The sequence below is a fragment of the Vanderwaltozyma polyspora genome, genomic scaffold (assembly GCF_000150035.1).
Source record: "Vanderwaltozyma polyspora DSM 70294 KpolScaffold457 genomic scaffold, whole genome shotgun sequence".
NCBI lineage: Eukaryota > Fungi > Ascomycota > Saccharomycetes > Saccharomycetales > Saccharomycetaceae > Vanderwaltozyma > Vanderwaltozyma polyspora.
Window position 1 is genome coordinate 1 of NW_001834608.1, and position 24,875 is coordinate 24,875.

The 24,875-nt window shown below is 32.8% G+C and overlaps 12 protein-coding genes across 12 annotated transcripts; 4 read left to right on the top strand and 8 right to left on the bottom strand.

Annotated features, from left to right (window-relative positions):
- Window positions 1-2,324: 2,324 nt before the first annotated feature.
- Kpol_457p1 (glycosyltransferase family 32 protein) lies at window positions 2,325-3,656 on the top strand (the record flags this gene model as incomplete). The annotated part of the gene is made up of 1 exon (XM_001643158.1): window positions 2,325-3,656. The coding sequence occupies one exon, from the start codon at window positions 2,325-2,327 to the stop codon at window positions 3,654-3,656; it is 1,332 nt and encodes a 443-aa protein (XP_001643208.1).
- Window positions 3,657-4,017: 361 nt separating this feature from the next.
- Kpol_457p2 (PGA52 family protein) lies at window positions 4,018-5,166 on the bottom strand (the record flags this gene model as incomplete). Its single annotated transcript, XM_001643159.1, has 1 exon — window positions 4,018-5,166. The coding sequence occupies one exon, from the start codon at window positions 5,164-5,166 to the stop codon at window positions 4,018-4,020; it is 1,149 nt and encodes a 382-aa protein (XP_001643209.1).
- Window positions 5,167-6,822: 1,656 nt separating this feature from the next.
- YSY6 (Ysy6p) lies at window positions 6,823-7,023 on the top strand (the record flags this gene model as incomplete). Its single annotated transcript, XM_001643160.1, has 1 exon — window positions 6,823-7,023. One exon carries the CDS (start codon window positions 6,823-6,825, stop codon window positions 7,021-7,023), a length of 201 nt encoding a protein of 66 aa, XP_001643210.1.
- A 469-nt stretch (window positions 7,024-7,492) lies between these two features.
- Window positions 7,493-8,923, bottom strand: Kpol_457p4 (glycosyltransferase family 15 protein; the record flags this gene model as incomplete). The annotated part of the gene is made up of 1 exon (XM_001643161.1): window positions 7,493-8,923. One exon carries the CDS (start codon window positions 8,921-8,923, stop codon window positions 7,493-7,495), a length of 1,431 nt encoding a protein of 476 aa, XP_001643211.1.
- A 2,174-nt stretch (window positions 8,924-11,097) lies between these two features.
- On the bottom strand, window positions 11,098-12,567 carry TIM50 (protein translocase subunit TIM50; the record flags this gene model as incomplete). The annotated part of the gene is made up of 1 exon (XM_001643162.1): window positions 11,098-12,567. One exon carries the CDS (start codon window positions 12,565-12,567, stop codon window positions 11,098-11,100), a length of 1,470 nt encoding a protein of 489 aa, XP_001643212.1.
- Window positions 12,568-12,934: 367 nt separating this feature from the next.
- CWC27 (putative peptidylprolyl isomerase CWC27) lies at window positions 12,935-13,873 on the top strand (the record flags this gene model as incomplete). Its single annotated transcript, XM_001643163.1, has 1 exon — window positions 12,935-13,873. One exon carries the CDS (start codon window positions 12,935-12,937, stop codon window positions 13,871-13,873), a length of 939 nt encoding a protein of 312 aa, XP_001643213.1.
- Window positions 13,874-14,059: 186 nt separating this feature from the next.
- On the bottom strand, window positions 14,060-14,758 carry VPS28 (ESCRT-I subunit protein VPS28; the record flags this gene model as incomplete). The annotated part of the gene is made up of 1 exon (XM_001643164.1): window positions 14,060-14,758. One exon carries the CDS (start codon window positions 14,756-14,758, stop codon window positions 14,060-14,062), a length of 699 nt encoding a protein of 232 aa, XP_001643214.1.
- A 397-nt stretch (window positions 14,759-15,155) lies between these two features.
- RGL1 (Rgl1p) lies at window positions 15,156-16,499 on the bottom strand (the record flags this gene model as incomplete). The annotated part of the gene is made up of 1 exon (XM_001643165.1): window positions 15,156-16,499. The coding sequence occupies one exon, from the start codon at window positions 16,497-16,499 to the stop codon at window positions 15,156-15,158; it is 1,344 nt and encodes a 447-aa protein (XP_001643215.1).
- A 480-nt stretch (window positions 16,500-16,979) lies between these two features.
- Window positions 16,980-19,502, bottom strand: MCM7 (DNA replication licensing factor MCM7; the record flags this gene model as incomplete). Its single annotated transcript, XM_001643166.1, has 1 exon — window positions 16,980-19,502. The coding sequence occupies one exon, from the start codon at window positions 19,500-19,502 to the stop codon at window positions 16,980-16,982; it is 2,523 nt and encodes an 840-aa protein (XP_001643216.1).
- Window positions 19,503-20,677: 1,175 nt separating this feature from the next.
- Window positions 20,678-21,361, bottom strand: DER1 (derlin; the record flags this gene model as incomplete). Its single annotated transcript, XM_001643167.1, has 1 exon — window positions 20,678-21,361. One exon carries the CDS (start codon window positions 21,359-21,361, stop codon window positions 20,678-20,680), a length of 684 nt encoding a protein of 227 aa, XP_001643217.1.
- A 545-nt stretch (window positions 21,362-21,906) lies between these two features.
- Window positions 21,907-22,905, top strand: BTS1 (farnesyltranstransferase; the record flags this gene model as incomplete). Its single annotated transcript, XM_001643168.1, has 1 exon — window positions 21,907-22,905. The coding sequence occupies one exon, from the start codon at window positions 21,907-21,909 to the stop codon at window positions 22,903-22,905; it is 999 nt and encodes a 332-aa protein (XP_001643218.1).
- A 114-nt stretch (window positions 22,906-23,019) lies between these two features.
- On the bottom strand, window positions 23,020-24,723 carry Kpol_457p12 (uncharacterized protein; the record flags this gene model as incomplete). The annotated part of the gene is made up of 1 exon (XM_001643169.1): window positions 23,020-24,723. The coding sequence occupies one exon, from the start codon at window positions 24,721-24,723 to the stop codon at window positions 23,020-23,022; it is 1,704 nt and encodes a 567-aa protein (XP_001643219.1).
- Window positions 24,724-24,875: the final 152 nt, after the last annotated feature.

Sequence of the window (24,875 nt, forward strand, 5' to 3'; positions counted from 1 at the left end):
ATAAAAAACAGCTCAACTGATACACATTTCACCACCACGAAATAATCAGCTAATTGATTGAATAGTTAATTAGCTGATTCTAGATATTTCAGTTTCCTCCCCCCCCCCCACCACGACCTGCCATCCATCAGCCTATATTTCCAGTTATTCCGTCTTTGCCCGGTAACAGGAAATAAAATCTTTTCCAGACTGTAACTGGAATGAAACCCAGCCTAGCCCAGCCCGTGTGAGAGCTAGAGAGAGGAAAGCTCTTTGCCCAGCAGAGAAAAAGAGAAATTAGAGAGATAAGCAGCAACAGGGCGAGGCGGGGGCCGTCTAACTGATCTGATGAGAGATTTGTTGATTCTGTGTCTCACCGCCACTCTGCCTCACATTTGATTTCCCTCTCTAGCGAGAAACCACCGACCCAGTACAGTAGTATAATAAAATGTAATAAAATGTAGCTTGGTATATTACGCAGGCTGGGTGGATTTCCCTTTAGTTACGTTAGACTACAGTACAGCATTGCATTGAGATTAAAATTCTCTCGCCGCACTAGGCTGTTCAATGATAATAATTAATTTGTGTGTGTGTGTGTGTTTTGCCTTGCCATGCTAGTTAGTATTTCCTTTTCTTTCGCATTTTGTAATTATATGTTTTTTTCATTTCTTGCCTAGGCCCCACGGAAAGAAGAAGAGAATGGGGGGGGCTCTCACGTATGTCATGATCAGCCAACCATGCAAGATGATTGCGATTGCGATTGCGATCAAGAGCAAGAGCAAGAGCAAGAGCAGGTAATAGCAAAACAGAAAAAACAAAAAACAGTATTGCTAGAAAAAAATATTGAAAACAGCTGCAGGGAAGAGTACCTAGCTGCCCAAAAGAAACGAAAAGAGCAAGAAGCGAAAAACGAAAAGCGAAAAACCCAAAACAAACAAACAAACAAACACGAGACACACGTCTGTTGTGCGTGGTCGCCTTAAGGATGTCTCCGTGGACAGGTGTTTCGTTTCTTTTGCGTTTCGCGTTGTCGTTGTTGTCGCTAACCACCCCATTTCTTTTTCTCTTCCCACCCTTTCCAAAAACTGCTTCCTGCTCTTCTCTCTCTCTCTCTGTGTGTGCTGTTTTTCAATTTAATTTTTTGTTATTTTTTTTTCCCGCTGCTGCTGGCTGACCTGCTTGAGTGACTGACTGATAATGAAAAAAGAAGAAGAAGTGGAAAAAGAAACTAAGGACAGCCCGGTGCAGTACTCTCTCTCTCTCTCCCCCCTCCCTCCGACGTTTCTCCGCACCGTCCAAGACAGCATACAGAAGGAGGGAAATTGCCAAAAACCTGCGCCAAATCACACCAAAAGACACCAAAAGCAAAAGCAAACGCAAACGCAAACGCAAATTGAAGCTGAAATTATAAAAAGAAACAAGGAATCAGCTCAGCTCAGCTCAGCCAAAGAAAGAAACCCAGCCAGCCTGCTCTCCTGCTCTCCTGCCCTCCCTCTCTGCCTGTCTCTGTGAGTATTTTTTTGCTGTTTGCTTTTTTCGCTCCAGCACACAGACACGTCCAGACACGCCCACGCCCACACACTTTAGACCATTAATCTCTCTCTCTCTCTTTCGCCAGCCTCAGCACAGAAAGCGAGGGAAACAGAAACAGAAACAGAAACAGAGAGGGCTTGCTTCTTCTCCTATTCTCTTCCCTCTCTCGTCCCTCTCTCTAGATACGCTCTGCTCTACACATGTCTTCCTGTCTGATGTGAGTTTTATTTCAAAAAAAAATTAACTTCAATTTTTAGAAACTGTTCTTCTGCCTATGCTTATGCCTATGCCTATGCCTTGTGCCAATACTCTCATACTCATACTCATGCTCATACTCACACCTCGTCTGCCTCTCTACTAACCCACTGCAAACTAACTCTTGCTTTATTTCATTCAGCTCTCAATCCTGATTTAATAGATCGATCCCATCCATCAACTTGTTTCTTTCCATCTAAAATTAATTCATATTTGTATATATATATATACACACATATATATATATATACATATATTATAAACTCTCTAATTCAATTCACTGTTTCCTATCCCCCATCCTTTCCCGTATATTCGTACATTACTTGTCTTTTTTTTCAAGATACAATACTACTCAACTGTATACCATTTACACTCTCATACCCATCCACTGCTCTCCCCCCCCCTCCTCTCTGCAAGAAACTAATACAAGACAGAGAGTTTTGCAATTATTTTGTGTTATTATTTTTCTCAATTAATATTATTATTACTATTACTATTATCCATATTCATCTTACTCATCTCGTTTTATCATCATACACACATATATCTAGACCAGAATGAAAAAAGAACTGGTTTACCTACTACTGGCAAACATATCCGTCCTAACGATAGTCCTATACACTACCTTTGATCTGTTGACTTTGGCTGTCGACGACACTTTTAAAGACGCATTCACAGACCATGAATTGAATCCAGAACACTACAATACAAACACTGATACTTCAAACGTTAACTCAACTGCACTAAATAAACCACAACTAATACCAAAAATCATTCATCAAACTTACAAAACTGAAGAAATTCCAGAACATTGGAAAGAAGGTCAACAAAGATGTATAGATTTACATCCAGACTACGAATATATACTTTGGACCGATGAAATGGCTTTACAGTTTATTAAAAATGAATACCCTTGGTTTTTAGAAACTTTCAAAAGTTACAAATACCCAATCGAAAGAGCTGACGCAATCAGATACTTTGTATTAGTACATTACGGTGGTGTCTACATAGATTTGGACGATGGCTGTAACAGAAGATTAGATCCTCTGTTGACTGCCCCTGCTTTTGTAAGAAAAACTTCTCCAACTGGTGTTTCAAACGATGTCATGGGCTCCGTTCCAAGACATCCTTTCTTTTTGAAAGTATTAAATTCTTTGAAAAAATACAACAGAAATTGGTTTGTCCCTTACATCACCATCATGTCCTCCACTGGTCCTCTGTTCATCAGTATCATCTGGAAACAATATAAAAGATCGGTGAATTATGATGCAAACGAAAACAATATCGTCAAGATCATACAACCTGCCGATTATAAAGGTCATACCTACTCCTTCTTCAAGATCTCCAAGGGTTCCTCTTGGCATTTGGATGACGCTGTCTTCGTTAAATCATTGGCTTCCCATATATTAGCTTGTGTCGCCGCTGGTTTCATCTTCGCTTTCGGTGTTTTATACTGTGAATACTTATTCTACTGTTGGTTATGTTCAAGAAGTAACTCCCAAAAGGATTTGGAAAACGGTCCTGGCTCAAACTCTGGTTCTGGTTCTTCTCCTTCTTCAAGATTCTTCTTGGTTAGATGGTTCAGAAAATTCTGTAATTTGATTTCAGACCATTTCCAACAAAGTGGATTAATTTCCAAAGACGATGATTATCATAAAATTATAAACAAAAATACAAATGTAGAATTGGAAGAAAGTCCAAAAAAGCAAAGTCCTCAAAAGAAAATAACTAGTACAAAACCAACTACCAATAACGTTGCTAACAGTAATATAAATGATCCAAATTTGAAGAAATATAAAAGATTAAGAAAAGATTCAAATTTACCTTACTTAAATTTGCTGGCAGACTTAGAGAAAAATCACCCAGAACTAACAGATTTAAGTAAATAAGTCTAAATCATTTTCGTGAAAAATTGTATTATTATCATTATCGGTACTGTTATAGTTATCGTTATTCATTTATTTTTATTATGTATTATGGCATTTTTTTTGGTTTTCTATGATTTATTATGATTTTTTTATACACTCTTCGATGATTGAGGGCGAAATTGCTTGTGTTTAATCGTCATTCATCTCATTTTATAGCATATCAGCATATCTAATCTATATAGTTTTGATAAATAAAAAAAAAATTAGAAAACGTTAAAAACAATAAACTATATTTGATTGATACATTTCAAATAATGAATTGACATGAATTACAAAAGTTTATGTATGTACATATACATGATCAAGTTGTATAATTATTATATTATGGCAGCGACGCTGAAGAACCAGAAGCGCTTAACCAAGTATTGACAGTGTTTGCATCAATTACACTACCAAAGCTGGTATCATCTGATAATTTCACGATGTGAATGGTACTGTCATCACCATTGAAAATTACAGCACCTTTCATAGTTTGACTTTTTGGCCTGCTGAAGGTACCACTGGTTCCTCCTCCTCCTTGTGCGCTGCCAGGACTACCTTGCTGGTCATGAATGTCATTTTGCAATTCGTTACTTGAACTAGTAATTATTTCGAAAATATCAAATTCACCACAGCCAGATGACCAACAGGAGCATTCGCTCTGGCCGTATTGCATAGTTCTAGGAACCTTGGCATTCAAAAACCAAATGGCAGGCATATTATAGTTTTCAACTCCAGTGTTGCCACTGGTGTCATCTGGCATCGAGAATTCAAATACAAACATTTTATCGGAGCCAGAGAATCCATGATATGCAGGAGTACTAGATGGACGATAATATCCACAGTCGTTACCACTACATTGGCTGCCGCTAAAGAATATATATTCTGCATTAGAACCAACTGTGACATCGTTTAAAGCTTGTGGACTGGTAGCACTATCAACCCCATTGGAGGCACAATATGACAGAGCTTTACCAAAACATTTAGACCAGTCTCCTTGGTGGTTCAAAATGACACAATTGCTGGTGACACCTGGTGAAAAGTATGATGATTGTTGCCAAGCGCTACTTGTTGAAGAACGTTTTTCAAATTCTTCTTGGTCAGTGTCAGGATTTGGGGTAGAAAGTTCACTGAATAAAGTTGAAGTAATTGCAATTTCTTCTTCAGTTTTCTTCTTATGAATGTGACCCTTTTCTGGGGTAATCTCTTCACGTTTATTTACAGTGCCGCCGCTTGGATAGTAAACACCAAATTGTAATAATCTAACTGGACCTCTGAAGTGAACGGATAATTCTTCATTAAAAGGAGCTAAATTTCCTGAACTATAATATTGTTGTTGAGTACACTGACATGTATTTTCATCCATATTGGTGACATCCAAATAATTACCTGAATAACCGACATGGGAATAGACTGCTGCCGTGACTTCATCAGAAGCAATTGGCGAAGCATTAATGAACAAGAGTAGAACCACAGATAAAATTCGATACATTGTCACTAAAATGTATATTTTAGCGGGTTATGTATATATTAATTATCTTTAAATTTTTAAGTTTTAATAGAAGCTTAAATTAATTGCTTTCAACAAATGTATTTCAATTGAAGAGAATATAATTAAATTAATCTATTTATATATATTTATAAATATACAGTGTCCAAGAAGATAGCTCCTATTAGAGTAGTTGATTAATTGACTTAGATGGATTATTGTTTCGACGATGCAACCTCTCTTTCTCTTTTCTCTTTTCTCTCTTCTTTTTCTGACTTTCCCTTGTCATTTGAGCTTTATATCGATTTTGCAACATATTACAATTGTTGGGCAGCTAGCTGCTCGTTACAATGAAATTGTCAACGATATAGGACAATTTCCAATTTCTAATAACTTATACATGTAGCTATGAACAATATTTGACGATACCCTAATTTGTGGGCTTTCCTTTTGTTACTGATCCACAAGAGAGGTTGATTTTACGAAGTTGAAAAGAAAATTTATAACAGTACTGCTGCTACATCTTCACTGACATTAAAATAATAAACTCAATAATGAATTGAGACTCCTCTTGAATTCCCAATTCCATTTTCCATCAAGAAATTAAACTAAGTTTAATGAATTATATTTGATATTGTTCATACATATTTTCAATCAATTAAATAATTCATATGTGTATTGTTGTCTCCAACATATCCATTATTTTGCATTGTTCAATTTCGATAATCAGCCTAACCCCAATAACAATATATTTTGGTAAGTAAGCATATGGCTGTAAATTTTGCATTAAAAAATATAACAAGATAGTTTAAGATCAGTATATATTTTCGAGTCGATACTACCTCTCTTACATAATCGTCTCTTGCATAATTATGTTGTTTTTTTTCATCCTACTCTTAAAGGATTCCTTCCCTTTTAAACGTCTGAATAAAATAAGGCATACGCTCCTCATTAAAGTTGCCAAGTCTTCCATTGTTTTAAAAGTCAATCAATAAATCGATCTTTACAATTTACTCTAATATGTGTATTTACTGATAGGATAATTGATTGCTGTATCTGTGCATTTTTACCCATTAAAGACCAATCAAATCAACCATTCCAGCTTCTTTCCTCATACAGTCTAACCTTGCCATTTAAGTCAATATCTTCCCCCATTCATATTACCCGCATTTCCCAATATTTTTCGAAGCAATATCGAACTTTCGTCAAGCACTCGTGACATCGATCGGATGTTTTCGATTAGTACTATTTTGCTGCTAATAAAGTTTGATATTCATCATTGCCAGCAGCTACACCATCATTTCGATACGTGTTTCAAACTTCTAAAGCTTTCGAAGTTCGAAGTTCGAAAGCAGTTGAAGTGATGTAAAGAAATGTTTCTGATTTAATTGATTGCAACGTATATAATAGTTTTTATTTGAATCATTTAAAAATCACCTTGTTTTCTTTTAGTTGTTCTTGTTAGTGTTCTTGTTCGTTTCAAGAAGTAAGTAGATTAGAGTGTGTAAAGAGAGAGAGATCTTGATCATAGCGATTGCCAACTTTTTTTTAGGTCACAATTGTAGTTCTTTGCCATTGCTTAACTCGATTATTGTTCAACTAAGTAGAAAGAAATATATTAGATTATATTAGACTGATTTAAATTAAACTATATTAATAATGGCTAATCAATTATTGAAAAAAAGAGCTGCTAACGAAAAGTTTGCTAAGAGAAATGAGCAACATAGAAAGTTAGGTAAGAAAAAGTCAAAGTTAGGTTCTTCTCAAGAAAGCACTCCCATCTCTAAGATCTGGATTTACATTCTAGCATTTTTAATTGTTGGTGGTGGTATTTTAGAATTATTCAGTTTCTTCTTCTAAAAAGAAGGATACTTAAAACGATATAAAGATTATCACTACAAAAGAAGCATATTTTTTTCCTAAGAATAATATCGTTTATATATATGTGTGAATCAATGTATTCATTTGATATATTTCTGTACAATTTCAATTTAATTCAAAAATTTTAATAGATATTTCGCATGATTGATTCATGTTTATTAACTTTTGATAGATTTTCTTTTCTCTTCAATTACAATTTTATAGATTTTTATTATTGGAAATTAAGCTATAATACAGTGACAAAATATTATGTATTAATTAATATAAGCAAATTACATAATCTGACTATTTTATTTCATTTTACTTGTGTTTGTTTCTGTGTTGATTTCAACACCATTTCTACTCTGTCTCTTTCTGTTTTTATCTATGAATAAATATATTGATGATGAAGATGTCAGAGTTATGGAATTTTCATCAGCAATACATCAAATGCTTGTAATCAAATTGATTAAATTGGACTGACATCCGGTGGTAACTCATAATCATTGATTCTAAAATATTGTCTTGTACAAAAGTAAAAAGTCCACCAAGTAACGTCTTTCTCTGGATCACATGTACATTGGTTTTGAATTCTAATATTTTCTTCAGTTGGACAGGATAAGAAATCTGGATGGTAAAATCCTAAACCATCAAAGAAATGGAATTCGGATCTATCCAGGAAGAATGCAGCAGCGATGGAATGGATTGGTGCATCACCCCATCTTTCATAAAAGAAATTACCAGTATTATCCAAGTATTCAAAGAAATCTTGGTATGCTTGGGATCTGAAGAAATTCAAATCGGCAACTTCGAAATTAGACCAAAAATGGCAACCATTGAAAGTTTCACCATCATCATCAGAAATGAAATCAATTAAATTGTTGTCATTGATGTATTCAGGGTGTTCGTCAAGGAATCCTTTCACATGTTTCCATAATGTTGGGATAGTAGTTTCGTATTCTGTTAGGGATAAAATGAAACCATATTTCTTTTGGTTAACCCTCATAAATTTAAATATATCATATGGGATATTACAGAAGATGTTAACATCAGAATCGACTCTCCAATAGTAATCGTATTCATCTAATAGAGGATGTTGCCAGAAGAAACCAGCTTGGTATCTGCACATATGTCTATATGGAATTGATTCACCATATAAGACTTCATTATCGAACATTTCATCACGAATCTTTTCAAATTTTTCAACATCGATATAATCTGGTTCAGACCATTGTTCTTCTGGGATTAAACCATATTTAGTCTTACCAGAACATAAAGCTGAAGTGACTCTTTTGAATTCGTCGCTGAACTCGACTTCATTTAAAAAGACCCAATCATAATGGTATCTATGATTGAATCTATCTTCAATATCTCTAATGGTTTTTTGAAGATTCAATAAATCACTATTTCTACATAATGTAACTAAAACAGCATTTTCTCTAATACCATCATCTTCTGGATGAACGACACCTTGAGCAACATCAGAAGCTGGCATTTGATAGTCATCAGGACGGATTAGATTAATCATTTTTGAAGTACCTTCTAAATCAAGATAAACTATATCATCATTATCATCCTGTTGTTCAGTTGATCTTTTGACATTGTTTTCTTCAGTAATAACTTTAGTCACAACAGGACCAGCTTCAGTGATAACAGAAGTTATAATTTTTTCAGTGGTAACAGTTTCAGTGGTAACTACAGTTGAATCAATTCCTTTATTAACATTATTACAAATTTCTCCACATGTATTTTCATCAATAGTTAAATTTGAATTTTGCTTATAGTAGATGACAAAGATTGAAACAATAGCAATCAATATACTAATTAATGAAAACTTATAATTAGTACCATTGTTTGAACGTTGATCAACTTTTTTTGTCTTAGTATCTTCTTCAGACATCGTTCAGTGGATGTAACAAGCAATGCACTCTCACTCTTCTTATAGAGTTGGTTAGATATATTATGAATCAAATTTGAAAATTAAAATTAATATTGAAGGTAAAGACAAGATAAGAGAAGAAACTGATAATAAAAAATTTGAATAGAAAAGAACTAAACCCACAAATATAGAAAAGGATAATATATATTTTAAATCAACTTCAATATAATGCTTTTTTTTAATAAATATATATATATTAGAGGTCAAGAGATAAAAAGGAACTAATGATGAAAAATTTTAAAGTTTAGCCATCAATGAAGGTATGTTATAATAGTAATAGGTGGCATAATTTTTTCATATGAAAAAAATGGGTAGACAAATAGACTGATTAATCAACCTTATAAAGTATTACTTGCCAACCAAACCACTTGAGTATACAACGATACATACATTTGCTTGTTAAAGCTAGTGTTCTCATGTTACCCAAGACTTGACTTCTCTCTTGATAGTCTATTCTAGATAACTCTCTGTATCAACTCTCTGGTGGTAGAGAAAGTATACAATTAACTTAAATTGGAAATATATACCTAAATAACTGAGCTAGGAACGGACCCCTTCCCATCAAACACCAGGATATTGTCGGTAATCTGCTATCCTGTTTGTACTTACTTCCTAATTCTAATTCAAATTCTAATTCTTGCTTGTTCTTGCTCTCTTTCTGATTCTAATTCTTGTCAGTGTTAATAATCAATACAAATCAGCAAGTATAGCAACAATGACAACAGCAACGACAACGACAACGGCAACGTCAAAGACAATAGCTACAAGTGCAACTGCGATTGCAAGAGAGAGATATCACTTATTTCATTTTATCCCATCCATCTAACAAAGGTTTCTGAGAGTAGTTCACTGGAAAGAAAATAAAAAATTTTCTTGCTTGTTCTTTAGATGGATCTCTTGGATGTGTATCAAACTAGTTGTCTTCTTTAGTAGGGTCTCTCCCAATTACAGATATAACTGAAGTTGTCGTCAGTGTGTGTTGCTTGAAAACTTTTCAAGTTGTAGTAATAATCACCATTTGGGGGAAGGTGAGAAGAGAGAAGTGAGTAGTGAGAAGGGAGGGGAAGATAAAGCTAGATGGCTATTCACGTAACGTAATTTCTCTTATGCTATATATGACTAGAATACATTACAATATCCTATTGCCTCTACCTATCTCCTGTGGCTGGGCCATTGCCATATTTGTTCTATAAACATGGCCAGTTTTTAAGCTACACCAAGACAAGCTATCTGTTGTAATGTACAATACAATATACTTTGGACTTAGACCTCTCTATAACTTGATGGTTCTATTAATTTTATTCTTTCTCTTCTCTGAATTCGTGGTTATTTTTATAGTTAATGTATTGACATTTGAGATGGTTGGTGCTCTCTCTATTCTTGTTGCGTTATGTACTAGCAAGATACGATAGAATCTCAAGATAATGTTGTAGATAAACATTTTTTTGTCTTGCTATAGAATTTGCATCGATTGGGTTCATCTGCAGAGTTTGTTTGTATTTTTTTTTGTTCTATCCAAACTTTGCTTCTATCTATGTATGAGTTGGCAAACCAGATGGGATGCTATTACTTCCTTTCTTGTCGAGCGTTGTAAAAGAATCTACTGTAATACTCGATAGTTCTAACTAGTTGGTGATTGATGCAATAAACACATGGCGACATAGACAGATCTGTTTATACTACTCGATTAAATGCTATATACCTCTTTCTTGTTTCAAATGTAGGGGACTTTCTATGCTTCTTTCCTCTATCAATGGTCTATTTATTTTATAATTTTGGTATCTCTCTCACTATATATATATATATATAATGTGACTTCTGAAGGTAAATTGAAATGGTCACGTTTTACTGGTAATGTGGAACACTCGTTGATTAATACAGAATGACACTACTTTAAGCTATCACTACATGATAAATTACTTTATATCTTGCATTTATATATGATATATCATATATATCATATATAAATATTCTTAGTTATTTACAAATATATATATTATACTATATTTTTATTCCTTCTCATATGATTTAAATATTCGTTAGATTAGTACCATTATTATAGAAACAAGGAAATTAAGATGAGGTACATTAAAATAAAAGGTCATTGGACATTAGCATTTGAGGATTAATTATCTTCATTTGTTTGTTTCATTCTGGTTTTGCTTCTTTTTATCTTCAAAAATAGCATCTATTTCTTTCTGCTTTTCCATTTGCATCTTTAATTGTTCTTCTGGTGTAGGTATGTTACCTTCAACATAATCCTTCAATGTGAATGTTTGACCACTCATTTGTTCTTGTTGGATCTTAATCTTTTCTTTCTCTTCTTCAATCAATTTCATAAAACGAACATAATTCTTTTCACCTTCTTCACGGATCATATCTAATGGAAATTTAGTCTTTTGTGTAGATTGTGGTACACCTGCAATGTTTAACATTTTCAGAACCCAGTTGGAATCAGCTTTGTTCTTTTCATCGTTATAGAACTTCTCTTTCAATTTACGAACACGCTCATCAAATTCTTCTGGAATTGCGTTTCTATCATGATAACTCTCCAAAATTGGTCTAACATCACTAACTTGTTGGGTAGCCAAATATTCTAAGAACGGAATCAATCTCATTAATTTGTCATCAGCTTTACCATCCCATGGTTGCATAGGAATTGCATTTTCAGGTTGCAATTTATAACTAGCTGGATCAGTATCGACTATAATAACTTTACCCAAATCTCTGTTTAATTTGGATAAATCTTTGATATGGTCACCCTCTTTGTAAACACAATGTTCCTTGTATAAGTTGTATGAAATGAAAGCATGGATTGGGTCTAATTTTTCAGCAATCTTTTCAGAGTACATCATATAATTTGAAGAGAATAAGACAACTTCATAATATTGAGACAAATAACCTAAGAAATAATCAACACCTGGTCTTTTAGCTGTTCTCCAACCATTCTTTTGTGTCCATTCAGAGTGGACCAAAAGGTCTTCTAGAGAAACAACTAAAGTCAATGGTCTTTGATATGGAGGTGGAGGTGGAGGTGGTAACAAATCTGGGAAAGGTGGTTCTTGGAAATAATTGAACAAGTTGTTGAATCTAGCCTTAAATCTCTTGTACATCAAACCTGGAGTATAGCCATTAGCAACGGCATCTTTTAGTTCTTTTGGTTCATTTTCTTCCCAGTCTCTTGTCATATATAAACTAACACCAGCTAATGAGGAAAAGGTGAAAATATAGAACCAATTAGCATATTTTTCTCTCTTAATATCAGTTGAGGACTGTCTCTTTCTCTTCTTCTTAGTATGACCACTCTCAGAAGAACCTTCTTGGCTAAAAGAAGCTTCATCAGAATGTTCAACTTTACCACTAGTACCTTCGTCAACATCAACACCAGCCTTGAACAACATATCATCTGTTAAAATCGATTGCGCCTTAGAATCACCTTTCTTGGAGGCAGAAGTATCTCCTTCAGCATCTGGTTTATTTTTGCCATCATATAAAATTCTAGAATAACTCAAATGTCTTTGAATAACATTTGGTCTGATAACAGAACGAACTGGCAAAGCCCTACAAGCAGCAATTCTTGTAGAAGATTTTAACAAACTCAACATAGTACACCTCTAACTACCTGAGAATAATTTATCACAATTGGTCACTCTAAATACTATATTTAAACTAAAACTAACACATTGTAACCATCTTTAAATAATTAAAAGTAGTCAATTATAACAAACTAATTCTTTATTATATTTTAAATATTTCATATTTCAATAATTTTTCACTTTGAAAAATTATATCGAAACAGTCGAACAAACAAGAGGTGATTGAAAAAAACATCAAAGTATTGCCAACGATTGCAATTTTAGTATAAGATGTATAACAGTAATGACTCTGTCATTGATCAGGTTTTATTTAAGGTGTTTTACTTGATAGAAGAAGAAATGGTATAATTGAATTATTTTTGAAGGATATTTTATAATGTCAGTGAATCTGGAGCCACAGACGACTGCAAAATGTATTATCTATACATCAAAGGGTAATTTAAATGTTGAATTATGGGCAAAAGAATGTCCAATTGCAAGTAAACTGTTTATTGAAACGTGTTTATCGAAGTTCTGGGTAGGTTCTTCCTTGGGTGAGTTCGGTGAGGATGGATCAAAATTATATATTGATTTTGATGGAGACACTAAATTTAAGGACTCGATAGCAATGGAGTCGAATTCAAGGTTATTATTCAATAGAGAGGGTTTATTAGGTTGGGATATAGATGCCGGATTATGGTTTGTCACTACAAGTGAAAAGTGTGATGGGAAAAGGAAAATTTTAATAGGTAAAATAGTTGATCAAACCATCTACAATTTTAGAGAAATTTGCAACGGTGAGAAATCTAAAAAAAATTCAAACAAATTTCTATATCCTGCTGATATTACTGATATTGAAGTTACTATACCCTATTTTAAAGATTTGGAGGGAAACACTACCCCGGTTGCAAGTAACTTTAATTCTTCTGCAAAGAAAGTACAAAAAAGTTTGAAAAGGGCAGTAAAATTAAAAATGGATTATACAGAAGAAGATTATGAAGATGAAGATGATGATGGATCTATTTCATTACCAGTTCCAAAAAAGATGAAAATTAAATTACCGAAGAGTATAGTTATTGATCAAACAAAAGAGTCCACAATTGAAATCACGCCGGCAAAAGACAATTCTGAAACTCCCCAGGAAGTACCAAAGACTTATCAGGATAACCCTGATGATGAAGAAACAAGAACTTCAAATGATGGTGGGCAATTGCTAATTGATACCGATACTAAATCAGAAAGAGAATTAGAAACCTTAAAATTATTTGAACAGTTCCGGAATAAAATTAAGGGCAAGAAGATTTTAAATAGAGGGAATAAGAATCCTGGAATTTGAAAATATAGTTACTTTAAAAAAGCATGATGCATGGTATATAAATATAAAATAATACAAACAAATGATCTAAAAAGAAAGATACGTATGATGATGATAATGATGTTGAGGTTGATAATGATGTTGAGGTTGATGAAGATTAGTTCCCGTTCCAATAAACATATAATTATATAATTTAATTAAAGTCAATTAGCCAAGAAGAGCATAAAATGATTTGTAGGCTAGATCCAAATCAAATAGTAATTCTCTTGCTTCTGTATCTGTTAAAACAGCATCAACCTTCATTTTGTTAATTTTAACTATCCATTCAATTAGCTTGCCTCTATTTTCGAAATCTGATTGAGTTACTCTGTTAACTGATAATAGTAACTCTGCCATTAAAGGATGTAATTGATCTTTAGCTTTATAATTTAATTTTAATGCATCCATTATTGTAATAAAGTTACCTGTGGCTTCAGCGATATGCTTCCCCTTTGCGTTATTAGCAATGTTGCTACTGCCACCACTTTCTGCATTGGGAGAATTAGATTCAATAGCATGCTCTACAGTCACTGGAATACCTCTTTCTAATCTTGTTATGGCATTTGGAGCGACAATATTATACCTCTCTTTAAACGCATTTAAATCACCAAAAAGTCTCTGTAGATCTTCATTGTCATTAGATAAATACGTCCTGTACTGTATGAGAAGCTTATTCACTGTGCTTGTATACTCTTCATTACTAACGGAATCCTTTAAATATGCCTTTTCGACTTGATCAATAGCAATTATTATGGAATAGATATCTGATAAGGTTTCAATAGCTTCTTTCTCTTTCAATGAAACAGTATTTTCAAACAGAACTATTTCTTCATTTAAAGTGGAATGATAGTTTGGCATATTAATCATCAATCTACACTCCTTCGAATAATTATTATCTAATTTGTCGAATAATACTTGCTCTATTAGATCAAATTATTGGCATACTTGGCTGCTTAAATATAAAATTTCATTTACTTCATGTGTGAGATTTTTAAAGGGTCAAACGAATGCGACAAGAAAAACCCATAAAGGTAAACTATTAGTGAGATGACACACAACAACTATATTACAATATCGTATTATATATTAATATTTAACTTAATGTGGTGATGATTGGTAATATCTAACTTCAGTTATAAATAAAAGAATTTTTTAACCAGTAAAAGTGATATCTTTTCGTAGATACTTTGCACTAATAGCAGCTTTCAACTAAAATTTTACAATTGCGTTTTAGTTGCTAAGTGACAATTGAATTATATTTAATTTATTCTATCAATGGTATCCTTTGAGGTACTTTATGTTGTGTATCGTAAAGTATATTTAACTTTTGTGATGTTTTATCGTCTGTCCCATATACCATTGGTGGTAACGAAGGATAATCCAATAGATTTGTATGCTTATTTCTTTTAATTCCACCATAACCTTCATAAAATTGCGTCGCAAATTTTGCAGTTTCTCGTTCTTGATCAATTACTTGCTCGATATATTTGATTTGTGTTCGTGGCCATGGAGAAACATCAACCGGGTATCGTATTTCAAAATCTCTCCCATTACTTATTTTGAATTTGATATCTAATGCATGATTGATTGTATATAATTGACCACTTGTTGTTATGGATGTATGGTATTGAAATGGTATTAGACCATTCGTTTTATTTTGAAGTAATTTTGTATCCAAACTTTGGTTCATTTTTAAATCAGAATGATTTGGATTGTCATGTGGCACTTTGAATAAAAATGCAGGCTCCTGCATAGTTGTTTCAAACTCTTTGAAATATTCATTCTTGGTAAAGACTCTAATATCAGAAGATACGTTCACTGGATTAGAAGAAAGTACTTCACTTGTTTGATGAACTGCGGTATTCAATACATTTTCCCTGGAGTCTAGAATATTTGTATCATTTATTTCTAAGTATTCTTTTAATTCATAATTGATTGATTTAAGTTTTACTTTCTTATTAAAGATACCTTTTTGAGATGACGAAGAAATGGATCCACTTTGATTATTTTTATGTTTGATTTCCAAGTGTAACCGTAATAGATCATCTGTTGTAACACAAGGGTTATCGATGCTGACCATAACAACAAATTTCTTATCTGGAGAATAAAACTTCCTGCGAGTTGGTGGAAATAATTTCCTTGAAGCCAAATAGATATATCTTTCAACGTTAATTACTTCAATGTACGATTGGACAGAAGTATCTCCTTTTGAGGACTCCTTTTTGATGTTATTATAATGAACATTGCATTCTAGAAGTGTGATTGTTTTGCCGAAAGTATTATTAAAATTGGTCTCCTTAATATCATCTGGCAGCCCAATTGTTACAGGGATATCTATTCCTATTAGTACATTATCTGAAAGTTTGACGTTTTTTTTATAATGAACCGTAGTCTTTTCAAACTTTGGTTTAGAGCTAAAGGAATGGGAAGAATTGAGGGATTCTATCGTTTTCATAACTATCTCAATCTTTTCAATTCTGAATGGTTTCCCATCATTCGATCGTATTCGCAATTCACACTCGATTCTTGGTAAAGTATCCGGCAATCCTGGACACCCTCTTATAACAGAATTATAACTTGGTTTTAAAGATATAATTGGTTTGGTCATCCTTAACCTTGATATATAGTAGACTTCGCCAACTTTACTCCCTCTGTGTTCAAATATATATTATACCTTCTATTATACCTTCTATTATACCTTCTATTATACCTGATCCTGGTCAAAGAATATAATCAGCCTTATACAAAGACAACTTCCATCAAAGTTGAATGAAACGATTGAGATTCAAAGATGCTACTCTAAAATAATTAATGTTTTGAAATCTTGGATAGTTAGTTATAGGGCTTACTCCGAAGTGATAAAAGAGAAATTGAGAGAACAAATTATAAAAAGATATCAAGCTGAACAAAAGAGCATGAAAAGGTCTATTGAACTCGATATTTGTTTATATCTATATATAATTAGCAGGGAATTAATTTATTTATGAGAATTAAATATTATTGAAACCAGTTATAATACAAATTTGAAAATTTAAACTACAAGTTTATTCTTGGAAAGATATATAATACAAATCAGAAATCCCAATCATTAGTCGCCCATCTCTTCATCTATATCAGTGGGCAGAATCTCTTGTGCATGTTCAGAAGTATCCTGTTGTGAGCTTACAGTTGGTACATATTGACCGTTCTCTTCATTATATTCATCATCCACAAATTTTAACATATCACCGTTATTAATCAAATGCCAAACATTTAAATATGTATATTCTTCAATACATTGGCTCAGTTGTAACATAGTAAAACCTCTACCTCTTATGGTCTTGACGATATTATCATATGATAGAGTTCTTAAATCCTGACCACCTTCTTGAGCCATTTTTTTAATAACTGTGAAGATTTTGGTGGTTGGATTTTCTTCAGCTCTTGTGCCACGTCCCTTGTCATATAACGATTCTTTCGATCTATCCAATAATCTTAGCGCTTCAGAGACATCTTCAATATCTATTGTATCAGATAATCTTAACTTGGCTAGTGCCTGGGATAGTCTTATTATAGCTAATAAGGTTCTTGGGGTTGCTTGACCAAATGAGAATCTTGAATCCATATCTCTCTTAGAATCTTGTCTCATCCTAACATAATTACTAATCAAGAAATCGTTTATTTCTTCGCTCATAATAGGTCTCTTAGTTTTTGCAAAAGCAATATATTCTCTCATCAATGAAGGATCAACTGGGGTAAAGTCCAAATCTGGTTGTTTGCTGTTCATGTGAACGTAAGCAACATGTTCCGCCAATTTGGCATCTTTTTCCACATCTGGTAAATCAAGTAGCAAGAATAAAATATCAAATCTTGATAATAGTGCTGCAGGAAGGTTAATATTTTCTAATGGAGACAATCTAGTATTGTATCTACCGTACAACGGATTGGCAGCTGCTAATATAGATGTTCTTGCATTCAAAGTGGTATTGATACCAGCTTTAGAAATCGAGATAGTTTGTTGTTCCATGACTTCATGAATCGCAGTACGATCACTTTCATCCATTTTATCGAATTCATCAATGCAACAGATACCATTATCAGCTAACACTAATGCACCACCCTCTAAAATCATTTCATCTGTGACTGGATCCTTCATGACGGCTGCTGTTAAACCAACACCTGAGGAACCTTTACCAGTTGTATAAACACCTCTTGGTGTAATTTTACAGATAGCTTTCAACAATTGAGATTTGGCCACACCTGGATCACCCATCAGACAAATGTTAATATCACCTCTGATCTTCATACCATCACCTACTCTCTTTTCAACACCACCAACTAATAGTAACAAAAGTGCTTTTTTAACATCTAGATGACCATAGATTTCTGGGGCAATGGATTTAGCAAGAACTTCATAAACATTGCCTTGACTTCTGATCGATTGAATACGCTCATCAGATTCAGAATTCATTACAAATGATGAAAATTTCTTTTTATGTTGACGAACATATTGTGCCTCCAGATAGGTTTCTGTCAATAGACCGGCTCTTAATGCTTTAAAACCTGTATATGGTGATGGTAAGAAAATACCTGTAATATCGACGATGTCACCTGGAGTCATCGATCTAACTAAAGAACCATTTATGTGAATAGTCAAAGATCTTGGGATATGACCGACCGGAACTTGTTGTGACAATTCTTGGATTTTACACTCTTGGAATGCACTAAATTTAGAGGCTCTTGTACTCATAAATAATTGACCCTTTGTTTGGTTCTGTACACATTCTCTAGAGGTACATTCTGTCAATGGAGTAAAAGTCTTTGAGTGGACTTCTTGAAAAATTTCATAACCACATTGATCACAGGTATATGCAATGACCATGACAGAGGGCTTAACATCTGAAACTCTTGTTACTATACCTCTAACCGTAATCAATTTACCTAAAGAATTCCCTTTGATTTGTCTAACTGATAATGGTGCTGCGCTGGTGGATTTAAAGCGCTTTCTACGCATAGCATGTTTTTGGGACAAAGGTTTAAAATATAAAAAGTAACGTCTAGTTAAATTAGCTGGGAATAAATCAGCTTCTTCGGCAGCTGCATCTCTTAAAATGTCTATGGTAGAAGTAGGATCGGCATCATTTTCTATTAAGTTTTCACCTCTAATTTCGGTTTCTCTATCAGTAACCATCCTATCATTTCTTAATCTTCTTTGATTCAATATGACATCTAAGACATCATCTTTATAATCCATTTCTCTTGTAGGTAGGGGCATGATGCCATCAATTGCATTACAGAACAATTCGGTGAAATGATTGGCATTTTCTTCGATAGAGGATAATAAGTTAGATCCAGAGCTTACACCTGTAAAAAGCTTTTCAGCCTCATACTTAAAAATATCATCTAGTTCTATCACTACTGTTTTCAATTCTCTATTGGCGACTTTTTGTAACAAAGCCATATATTTCGGACCTTTTCCCACTCCATCTTCGGTAATATCCTCCATTTCACTACCATTATTTTCCTTTACTGCCACTACATCCTCTTTAAAGTGCAATAAAAAATCATCAATTTCAGAGGACAATTGATTGTAATCAACCGGCAGTTGAATCGAAGGTAATGCTACGTTCATACTTGTATACTAATAATTATATCCTCTAGTTATCTCCTTCCCTCTCTGTTATTTCAAATCACTACAACTAATATTATCAAACGTGATTTCTCCCCTTTAATAAAAATATGAGCCCAGTTTAAGATCTAAGTATTGAGATTAAACTATAAATCAAAGCAATGTCCAGTGAATCGATAATATAAAAGCTAGATCTCCAGTGACTTCCCTCAATTTTGAAATCTAGTTTAAAAAAATAAACAAACAGTAAAAAAAAAAATACTAATTGTTTTTAGCGATCACCTCTCACAAAACTGACAATTTCAACAAAACAGATCCTTTAGAAAGTAATTCTGAACCACTCGATCAATAATCTTCCTTGAGTGCCTATCCTTGATCGACCAGATCCTCTCATTCATGTCAGCTTTTATTACTTAAATCTTTAAATTTACAGTTTAAAGATTTCTTGTTGAGATGCCAAATTTTGAACTATTTAACATAACATTCGTCCTTAGTGATGGTCAATGAGAGTGTTTTGATCATGTCCTAAATTGGTAATAGGTTGGCATTGTATTTCCTAATTTGGAAAAGTAAAAGAATAATTGTATAATTGTATGTCCATTTTAGGACAATGGATAGACTTTTTACCGCTAAAATTCAAGACTATTTCGAAGATGCCAAAGGTGTCAGTAATTGCCAAGTGTCATTGATGAGGAAAGTGTCTGATTTATCATTAGATTATAATAAGTTCTAGTCTTCAAAGGAAAAAACACATGCCAGATCAATACAAAACAGTAACTATTTGAAATTAATCAAATTTGATATCGTATTCATATATACTTCTATCTATTTACATATATGGAATAATATGTTGGTGTTGGTACTCCTGGTATCATCTAGGTATTATGTTCACAATATGATAGTATTTTTTGTTTTTTTGGTTATATTTCAGTACATTTACTTTCTTTGTGAGTGGAAAGCACAACCAATTGTTAAGGGCAGATTCTCCAGTAATCGTATATCAAAATGCTAAATGATGTAAACCGTAGATAAGGTAACTTGTTACACCCATTTTTTCTAATTCTAAGAATTTCATCTGACTTAAAAATATTTCAGGATATCAATCCTTTTATATAAACTTCGTCAAATCTCAAATTCCAATTGAGAATAAAAAAGGGGTGTTCATTCTGTGAGTACCATTAATCATTTTCGGTTTCTCCAGTAGTATTATCAACTCTTGTAGTTTCAGTTGTGGTGTGTACCAGTTGCCACCAATCATATGGAGTCTTTAATAAATCTATATCATATAATTTACTCAAAACACAATCGGTATAATATACAATATGGCCTGGTAAAAACATCATTGTAACCTGTGCTAAACTTTTGTCATAAGCAAAATACATTATCATATTGGTGTATAAAGGTATTAACATTGGTGAAATGTTAATGCCACCTAATAGTTGTAAATTTAATCTATTTCCATTCTTTTGTAATTGATAATAAGTTAAATTATCATGTAATATTGTGCCTAAGGAATAAACCGGCGGAGTAAATATTGTCATATATATTATCATTAACGTCATCAAGAAAGTGACCCATAGATATCTTCTAATATTATTGAACGAATTTTCTAAATCTGATAATTGTAAAGTACTAAAATACAAGTTCACCAATGATGATATTGCAAAATCACCATAGTCAAATAATGAAAAAATAATTCTTTCGAATTGGCCCTTTTTGAAAACAAGATCAAAACTATACAATAATTTCATCCTATCCATTGCACCTGCTTTAATCATAATAGATTCTATTAAACAGCCAATAGTCCATATTTTTGTCACTAAAGGTATATCACCAAAGATGTGTTGTACAATAGCATCCATTGTAAACTAAATTATTAGCCCGATAAATCAATCGATCACACTTCCTTGTAACAAACTCAAAAAAAAAACCCTTTTGGCTCCTTGCAAACTTCGACTAAACTTATCCTCCTGTAAGCAACAGTCTGGGTTATAATTACGATCGCAATCACAACCACAATTAATATTTCAATCCAATACTCTTTCCTTAACCTTCAATCGTTGACCATTAACATTGATATATAACAAACCTATTTCTAATTGCTAAAGTTAGTTCGTTATACGCCCAATTTTAAAAATCACCAAAATCACGTGATTCTTTTTTTCACTCTCACCTTTACGAGAAAGGGAAACCTTTAAAACATCGAATCGAATACTTAAAAGAAAAGATATTTCGAGTTTCGAAACTGAATTTGATTTCAGAAAGTGTCACTAATGACAATAGGTACATGTATTTATAAATGGACATATTACTCCTTGATCTTATTTATTGATAATAAGACTTTATACACATAAAAGGTTAAGCAGGGATATATAAAACATAGATATCTAATTATTGATTCTTCTTAATGGTAGATATTAAAACTTTAGTTGAAGGCAAACCAATATGGTCAAGTGACTATGAAGATATAGTTCAGTCACCGTATAATTATTTAGCACAACAACCTGGTAAGAATTTCAGATCATTACTAGTTAAAACATTTAATCAATTCTATGGTCTTGATGAAGAACAAATATTGTTGATTGATAAATTAGTTGGAATTTTACATACTGCAAGCTTATTAATCGATGATATTGAAGATAATTCAGTTATTAGAAGAGGTATGGAAACTGCACATTTAAAATATGGTATACCGATGACAATTAACTCTGCTAATTATATGTATTTTAAAGCTATGGAAGTTCTCCAAGATATTTCAAAATTACATATAAAGGATTCACCGCAGATTGATCATAATGTATTATTGAAAGAATTGATGATTATATTTAATGAAGAATTGATAAATTTACACAGAGGACAAGCATTAGATATATATTGGAGAGATACCTTCCCTGAAATAATACCTGATGAAGATATGTATTTTAATATGGTTATGAATAAAACAGGTGGATTATTCAGACTAGCGGTCAGAATCATGGAAACCTTGAATGGAAATTCAAAGGATTCGAAATCTTTGGTACCTTTGGCAAATTTATTGGGAATTTTATACCAAGTTAGAGATGACTTACAAAATTTAACAGATCAAAATATGATTGAAAAAAAAGGTTATGCTGAGGATATATCAGAAGGCAAACTTTCATTTCCAATTATTCATGGTGTCAAATTTGAATTAAAAGAAGGCAAAGACAGAAAATTAGTAGACATTATTAAATCGAAAACGATGGACTTTGACATTAAAAAAGAAGCAGTGGATTATCTAGAGAATAAAAGTTATTCAATTGCATACACTTCAGAGGCTATCAAAAATATCTCTCAAATGATAATGAATGATGGATATATCCCTGAAGTGAATGAAAATTCTAAGAAAAATATCTTAAATATTGTCGAATACCTTTCACGTACTTAGTTATGCATTTTTAATGTTACAGTTATATATTGTATTTACTTAAAGCATATGATAAATTGATGTTATGAAATAAAGTTCGCTCTAATAATCATAATTTTCCCCATATTATATAACTCAAATTCCACGAACCACTATTCTTGCCTTGTTTTCAATGGCTTTTTTTACCTTCTGATCAGTATCAATCTTTTCACCGTCTGAATCTTGTGATTTTACTTTTAAGATAAAAGGTCCTTTCTCAATTCTCCTTTTTATTTCCTCAGTTAAATCTGATAACTTAGTATCAGGACTTAATCGAAGGGCAAAAATATCATCATTATAATATATCTTTATCCTTTGCTTTCCTTCATTTGCTGGGTTCCTATGAGCGTCTGATCCACTAGTCGATATACTAACTGTTGAGAGTCTTTCAAATAATCTTAAATCTTCCCCAGTCAAAATATTTTCAGTGTCCTCAATTTTCATTGCGTCAGATATTTGTCTCTTATGTTTAGATAAAAAATTCGAGACTGTTCTGGCGCTATTTTGAAATTTTAAATAATCTTTACTTTCCCTGTTTGAAGCAATCGATCTCCTTGATTTTGATGGCTTATCAATTTTACGTAAAACCTTTTCCTCATCAAATCCATTATTCTTTATTTTAAAAAATGATGTAACAACTGAAGACGTGGTAATCCTATCAGGTAAATTCACCAATTCATTCATAAATTCATTGAGCTGGTCTTTGATTTGGAATGCCATCGCTTCATTTAAGTCATTCACACGTCTAGGTAAAATAGGCAAAATCCTTTTTGATCTTTTACCATTCGAATCAATTATAGCTCCTGCTTCTGATGGAAACAAATCAGTCAACCTTCTATAGAATTTATAGCAATCATCATAAGTTCTTTTCAACGTTCTCACTTTACCGCTATAAAGTTCGCATCTAACTTGGAACCAATAATAATCCCCCTCGTAACTAACAGATTCAACACCAGTGGAATACATACCATCATAATCTGAACTCATAACGGAATGTTCATCCTCAGAAATCATGCTTGTACTTCTTGATTGAACTTGCAGTACTCCCTTCTTCCACACTTCCACAGTTGGTAAGTTTACTGATTCTATATCATTTTTAATGGTTGAGCTACTAGCATAGCCAGTTATTGGATCAATGATACTAACAAAATCAATTGGTATTAAATAAGGTTTGCCTGAGCTGTCTGTATGACTGGCAATGAACCATTCATCATTATGATGAGCATAAATAGTAATTTTATCACCAGCATTTGCTTCAAGCTCATCGGGTCTTTCAGGCTTGAAGTCATAAAGTACAATACCGGATAATGAACCAAATTTTAGACTATCATCATCATAAGAATCCGAATCTGAAACTGAAGATTTCAGACTAGTGTTTGTTATTGAAGGCGATAAAGGTCTTGTCCTATTAAACACCTCAAAATCTTTTTTTGAAACTTTACCAATTAAACCAGTAATTGGATTTGTTGCTTTGTAAGACCTTTCAGTTTCACTAATTACATAAAAGAAATCACCTTTTGAATAAGATAGACCCTTTGATGAAGTTGAAGTATGAGAATGTAATGCTTTTATTACCTTTTCTGGAGAAGACAAATCTTTTACGCCATGGTTTGAATTTTTGTTGCCATTTGTTGGAGTGGTAATCTTCGAACCATGATGATCCTTATGTTTCCTTGGAGATGAATTTTTTGAGCTTTTTGAATCATCGCTAAACCTCGCTGATGGAGTCGAAATATCTGAAACTGATACAGGACTCTTTGGTGAGTAATTGTCCTTACGTGTTAATTTCAAACCAAACATTCAAAGCTTTACAAGACAATTAGAAGTGTAAATAGGAATAGATAACTAAATAAATAGTAGTCCAAAAAAAAAGTTGAATAAAAAAAGATAAAAATACCCTTAAACCTAAGAATTTTATCTTAACACCTCAATATCTTTGTATTAATATTATA